The sequence below is a fragment of the Sinocyclocheilus anshuiensis genome, unplaced genomic scaffold (assembly GCF_001515605.1).
Source record: "Sinocyclocheilus anshuiensis isolate Anshui unplaced genomic scaffold, SAMN03320099.WGS_v1.1 scaffold1495, whole genome shotgun sequence".
NCBI lineage: Eukaryota > Metazoa > Chordata > Actinopteri > Cypriniformes > Cyprinidae > Sinocyclocheilus > Sinocyclocheilus anshuiensis.
This window is the reverse complement of record NW_015558671.1, coordinates 399,615-406,405: the sequence shown is the minus strand read 5'-3', so window position 1 is coordinate 406,405 and position 6,791 is coordinate 399,615. Positions and strand designations below refer to the sequence as shown.

General features: G+C 34.0%; 2 protein-coding genes across 4 annotated transcripts in view; one reads left to right on the top strand and one right to left on the bottom strand.

Annotated features, from left to right (window-relative positions):
• dpp7 (dipeptidyl-peptidase 7) overlaps positions 1-1,988 on the bottom strand; it is a 5,470-nt gene extending 3,482 nt beyond the window's left edge. Inside the window, exons 1-4 of the mRNA XM_016477482.1 lie at positions 1,683-1,988; positions 1,364-1,508; positions 1,135-1,274; positions 825-988 (exon numbers count right to left, since the gene is read on the bottom strand). Coding sequence (XP_016332968.1) covers positions 825-988; positions 1,135-1,274; positions 1,364-1,508; positions 1,683-1,778 — 545 coding nt within the window. The 5' untranslated portion in view covers positions 1,779-1,988. The remainder of the gene's footprint in view (positions 1-824; positions 989-1,134; positions 1,275-1,363; positions 1,509-1,682) is intronic.
• LOC107681242 (NADPH oxidase activator 1-like) overlaps positions 1-6,791 on the top strand; it is a 16,720-nt gene that overhangs the window by 2,614 nt on the left and 7,315 nt on the right. Inside the window, exons 1-3 of one of the 3 annotated variants that reach the window (XM_016477481.1) lie at positions 4,489-4,643; positions 4,867-5,046; positions 6,143-6,225. In XM_016477481.1, coding sequence (XP_016332967.1) covers positions 4,873-5,046; positions 6,143-6,225 — 257 coding nt within the window. In that variant the 5' untranslated portion in view covers positions 4,489-4,643; positions 4,867-4,872. Of the gene's footprint in view, positions 1-4,488; positions 4,662-4,866; positions 5,047-6,142; positions 6,226-6,791 lie in introns of those variants that run through there. The other 2 variants (XM_016477480.1, XM_016477479.1) reach the window with 2 other exon arrangements.

Genomic DNA, 6,791 nt, shown 5'->3' with positions numbered 1-6,791 from the left:
GATGGTAAAACTGAATTTTCAGCAGCCATTACTCCAGTATTCAGTGTCACATGATCCTTCAGAAATCAGTTGTTGCTCAAGGAACATTTCTTATCAATGTTGAAAACAGTTTTTGCTTATTTTTTTATTTTTGTGGAAACCATGGTACGCTACTGTTGAATAATTTTGGGAAAAGTAATAATACAAAAAGAAAATAGTTTATTTATCAAAGATCCATTACACTGATCCAAAGTAAGAGTAAAAAATATTTAATGTCACAATAGATTTCCATTTCGTATCAATGCTGTTCTTTTGAACTTTGTATTCAAAGAATGTATCATGGTGTCCACAGAAATATTAAGCAGAAAAAACTTTTTCCAAAAGAACCAAATAACCATTATTAATAGTTGGGCACAATAAAAACTAAGCAGCAAATGAGAATATTACAATTATTTTTTTTAAAGATCATGTGACATTGAAAACTGGAGTAATGGCTGCTGAAAATTTAGCTTTGCCATCACAGGATTTTACATGTTAAAATATATTAAACGGAAAATGTTAAATTGTAGTAATATTTCACAATTTTACTATTTTTTTTATCAAATAAATGCAGCCTTGGTGAGAAAAAGACTTTCAAAAACATTACAAATGTGAGTCATTTCAAACTTTTGACTGCCAATGTACAGTACAGACAGTATTTGTTTTTTATTATTGTTATTATTATATTTGTTTAGCTTCCTAATAATAAAATAATATTATGTAACCAGTATGGATATACGTATGTGTATATATACACACAGTATGTCTGTCAGAAGATAAGTTTCTCAACAAAATGAGAAACCCACCTTCCACCAAAGACGATGACGGGACATTTCTGAGCTCCCAGTTCCTTCTTCAGCTCTGTGATCATCACCGCATAGTCAGCCAGGGCCTGCTCCACCGTCAGCAGCCCCACCTCAGGGATATTAAAAGAATCCTTCCCAAATGGAAGAGATTTTCCATAGTACCTCTAGAGTTTAAAGCAAAGCTTAAGATTAGTGGACAGTTATAGACCGTATGACTGCATAAACCTGACATCAAAGACTGAGTGAACTGTCCCAACTTGTCTAACTTCCTCCATGATCATATCATTCAACAGTTACATGAAAATCTTACATGCTCAGCAAATATCACCAGGGCTCCCTGCACTGCTGCCAGCTCTGTGATGAACCCTGTATTCTGTGCAAACTCCCATATGTCCCCTTCATTGCCAGTGTAGAAGAAAATAGGTCCATTGCCTTTCTTCCAGTACTGATCTACAATAAACACACAATGCACTCACTCAGTATAGATATGATTTAAAAAGATAAAAGTTCTAACAGATGGCAGTGTGGTAGATTATCACCTGTAATAAGGTAGCGCTGATCATATGTGCCATTGCCAAGGCTGTTGTAATTGAAGTGGTCTGAAACCTGTTTAAAATACTTTTCCTTGAAATCAGGAGCAAGGTCTCTGTGAGATGGGATGACCTCATTATTGAGCTTTTCCTTCTAAATAAAGAAAACGTCCCAAAGAGGAAAATTCAAAAACATTCCAAAGAGGACAAAAGAACAATTTGAAATACGAACAGAGAGATTTGTAAGAAAACAACTGAAACACTTCGTTAGCAATAAAATGTCATAAATCAACAGGCAAATATAGGAAAACTGAAGAACAGAACTTGCCACAGATAAACGTGTCTCAGTTTTTCCACCGAAGATCAGCAACATGAATCCGAGGAAAAGCCAATGTGCAGCCATTCTCACAGAGACCCCATACATCAAGCTTGAAATCTAGCAAACTATCATGAAATCATCACGGGGCTATTGACAGTCATGTGATCATGTCAGCTGTCATGTGACCTGTGTCATTGTTTACGAGTCGTCTATAAACGTTACAGACGAGCGCTTATCCCTGTTGGGTCAAGAGTACGGTGCGTGATTTACACCGTTATTATGTTAAAGGTTGTCTAAAGCAATGAATATAGCAGCTTCGCAGTTCAACAATAATTTACCCAATAGTTTCAGAATAAAAGTCAAGGAACCATTTCAAAGTAAAAGTCTTCATGACTTGAAATAACTGACGGTCTGTTATTATTTGTTTATTTATTTATTATTGTTATTATTTAATAATAATAATAGTAATAATAATAATAATAATAATAATAATAATAATAATAATAATAATAATAATAATAATAATAATAATAATAATAATAATAATAATAATAATAATAATAATAATAATAATAATAATAATAATAATAATAATAATAATAATAATAATAATAATAATAATAATAATAATAATAATAATAATAATAATAATAATAATAATAATAATAATAATAATAATAATAACTTAAAGGTTTCCTTGTAATTTCTACGATGTACCACTGGAAAAAGTTGGGCTTAGACGGAAAGCATCTTCACTTATGTATAAAAACATTTTTCAAAAGACCTCAAGGAAAACAAATCTTTGTTTTCCAAGAAAATACCAAAATTATTTTCACTGTCGTTGTGGGAGCTCAACCTCCCTGGACTGTAACCAGCTCTCTCTCCAAAAAGGCTGCACTAATTCTTCACAATGCGAAAAATATGGTCTAAATTTGATATCTGTTATGAGCATGAGAAGTGGAAACTGCAAACGTGATCCATAATAGACATCAGAGTTGTTCAAGAATGACCAGTGACCATTTGTGAAGTTTACATCGTTACCAGAAGGTGGCGACAAGTGTCTTTTGTTTTGTGTGTTATTATGGTTATTATGAGCGAGTCTTTGGATCATTCACATTGTCAGCATTCATTTTTATTTATTTTATTTTTTTTTAAGTTTCATTCACAGACCCCGATTCGTTCACGAAGGAAACACCACTACTACCGGTTTGCCCTGTTTTTACCCAGAGGGCTAGACATTGTTAAGCAGCTAACTCTCAGCTTACTTGTAAGGAGTCAATGGACAATAAACGAGAAGGAGAAGGAGAACACAGCTTCAAAACGAAATGTAGTACTGTACATGTATTGTTATTATTGTTATTATTTAATAATAATAATAGTAATAATAATAATAATAATAATAATAATAATAACTTAAAGGTTTCCTTGTAATTTCTACGATGTACCACTGGAAAAAGTTGGGCTTAGACGGAAAGCATCTTCACTTATGTATAAAAACATTTTTCAAAAGACCTCAAGGAAAACAAATCTTTGTTTTCCAAGAAAATACCAAAATTATTTTCACTGTCGTTGTGGGAGCTCAACCTCCCTGGACTGTAACCAGCTCTCTCTCCAAAAAGGCTGCACTAATTCTTCACAATGCGAAAAATATGGTCTAAATTTGATATCTGTTATGAGCATGAGAAGTGGAAACTGCAAACGTGATCCATAATAGACATCAGAGTTGTTCAAGAATGACCAGTGACCATTTGTGAAGTTTACATCGTTACCAGAAGGTGGCGACAAGTGTCTTTTGTTTTGTGTGTTATTATGGTTATTATGAGCGAGTCTTTGGATCATTCACATTGTCAGCATTCATTTTTATTTATTTTATTTTTTTTTAAGTTTCATTCACAGACCCCGATTCGTTCACGAAGGAAACACCACTACTACCGGTTTGCCCTGTTTTTACCCAGAGGGCTAGACATTGTTAAGCAGCTAACTCTCAGCTTACTTGTAAGGAGTCAATGGACAATAAACGAGAAGGAGAAGGAGAACACAGCTTCAAAACGAAATGTAGTACTGTACATGAATACATAAAAACATTTTACATTTTACATAATACATAAAAATGTATTTTTAGATGTACAAGTAATGTACTTTGTTTGTTTTAGACTACAAACCATAGATGTTTGTAGCTTTTTTTTATTTATAAATACCGTAGAGCGGAGGAGCCCTTGATGGATTGTTTACCAAACATCTGTAGCGCCATCTGCTGTACATATAGGTAACTTTGAAGGTTGAATTAGAGTAGATTTGCACTCCTGGATATTTCACTTGTATCTCCGTTTATTATGGTGTTCATATATATCTTAATATATCTACATGTGGACAAATGTGCTACAAATGTGTCAAAACAGCACAATGTATCTCCATTTCCTTTTTTTTGTTTGTTTGTTTTTAAGATACTGTGAAATTAAATTGAATTATAACCTTATTTGTGAGAAATCTAAAGCTGTAAACTTGCTATGTAAAAATAGACATATAGCAATGCTGGGACTTCCTCCCTCCAGTCTTTTTCTTGACTGTTTCCCTATTAATATAAATGTCAGGTGATGACTAAGTGCTTCCTGGTAGTGTAACTCTTGGCCAGACAGCCTTTATAGTTTCTGTCCGTAGTGTGCTGTATATGTTATTATGTAAGTGTGCACATTGTCTTTCTTCAATTTCCTTATGCAACACCTTTTTGTTTAATTGAGCCATTGTGTACGTGTCCCACCTGCTGCTCTACAAGTCTCTGTCTCTCTCTCTCCTGGGAATGTGGGACTTTCTGAAGGCATGGCAAGTGGGAGGAACCACAGCTGTGTCACACTACAAAAATCACTTCCCTGTGAGTTCACTAAGAACTCTGGTTTACACCTGTTCAGGAGCCACGCTCATATTCATGATTGATCACTTCTAGAAAGCAGTTCAAGTTCCTGACTTATCTCTGTCAGTTTCTGAGCAGTGGTAAGTGTCGGTCATTGTGCTACTGTAGTATTAGATTTTGCTTTTATGGTTTTATTTTCTTACAAGACCTGTATTTGCGGGCAGCTGTCACATTCACTCTTTTTGTTCTTAGTGTTATTAGAGACCAAAATATGGTGTTTTCTCAGTACATCTTGGTATATAGTGATTCTAAAATATCAGTTGATTATTTTTTATTTTGTTCTAGAGGGCCATGCTGTACATAGAGTTGATCAAGCTGTGGGATGAGGCCGTGAGAGCAATAGACAGCCGGGACTGGCAGGGTGCTCTCACTAAACTCAACCAGATCACAGAACACAACGGTCGCACTATGTTTGTGGTTGCTTCGACACACATTGCCCTGGGTCAGGTAGACTTGGCCATCAAGGTACAATCATAAATTTTGCAATTACATGTGTAAGACATGGTAGAAATGTAGGATATCTGTAGCAATAATTCAATACAGTTATCATTGTCTTTGGTTGTTAAACTATTTTTGAGAGCTATGGTTCAGTTTTAGGATTTTTGAGGCTTTTAGGTTATCATCCTCGTGCCATCCTACATAGAGTTGATCAAGCTGTGGGATGAGGCCGTGAGAGCAATAGACAGCCGGGACTGGCAGGGTGCTCTCACTAAACTCAACCAGATCACAGAACACAACGGTCGCACTATGTTTGTGGTTGCTTCGACACACATTGCCCTGGGTCAGGTAGACTTGGCCATCAAGGTACAATCATAAATTTTGCAATTACATGTGTAAGACATGGTAGAAATGTAGGATATCTGTAGCAATAATTCAATACAGTTATCATTGTCTTTGGTTGTTCAACTATTTTTGAGAGCTATGGTTCAGTTTTAGGATTTTTGAGGCTTTTAGGTTATCATCCTTGTGCCATCCTAAAATTTAAAAGGCAGATGTGTGTTTGAATGTATGAAGTCCTAATTTGCACTGTGAAAATTATTATTATAAATGTATAGAATATTATTTGGAAAATATTTAGTTTTTATTATTACATTATTACTTTTTTCTGCTTACAATAGTATTCTAACTCTAATGTTGTCATATCAATTTATCTTAATACTTTTTATTTTAATTAATTTTATTTATTATTTATAAGTTTCCAGATTTAGAAATCATACTTATATTTCTTTTTAAAAAGATGTTGAGGATGTTAATTAAATATCTTGATTTTCTTCAAATGTATTTTAGATTTTTCAATGCTCCATTTGTATTTTCCCCACAAACTATTTTAAATTCATTTTATTCATTTTTTTGTTTTTTACACTGCCCACCGCCCCCACCTTCCATGGTTCCTCAGTGCTCCCTTGTGGCCCCCTGGGGGTCCCCTTAACCCAATCTGAAAACCCTTAGTTAATAATTTAGTAAGAATCTGGAAATATAAACTGTAATTGTTATGTATTTGTTAGATAAAAAGGAGATGTCTTTTGAGATGTCTTTGACGATGTCAAATGATACCCTTTAGGCTCTCGACCAGGTAATCGCAAAGGATTCATGTCTTGCTGTGGGATTTTTTCAGAGGTCTGCTGTTCATATGATGGCAAATAGGTGAGGATACTGTAGCGCTCTATGAATGAGCAGACTAGTCTGTCTGGTACGCTACAGCGTGATGCAATGCAAACATCTTAAACATTGACCTTTTTTGTTTAAAGTTTATGTTTTGGACAGCTGATTCACTTTGATCTGACACTGCCTCTTTGTTCCCCTTACCAAAAAGTAGTATACTTCAAGTTTATTTTAGTAAGTATACTTAAGTAAAGTTCAAGTATATTTTTAAGTATACTTTATGTAGTAAGTATACAGATATCAGTGTACTATTTCAATACTCCTTGGGACTAAATTGGCCCACTTTCTAGTATATAAAAGTATACTTTTAAGTATACTTTAAGTATAACAGTAGTAAACTGAGTACACAACTAGTATACATCAAAATGTTTAGTTTGTACTGCAACTATACTAAAAGTGAACTTATAGGTATACTGATAGTTTACTAATTAAATACTTGTAGTAGCATTTTTAGTACACTTTGAAGTATAGTCTCAGTAAACTACTAGTTTAGTAGTTTTATACTACAAGTATACTCATAAGTTTTCTTTAAGTGAACTTTACATCAT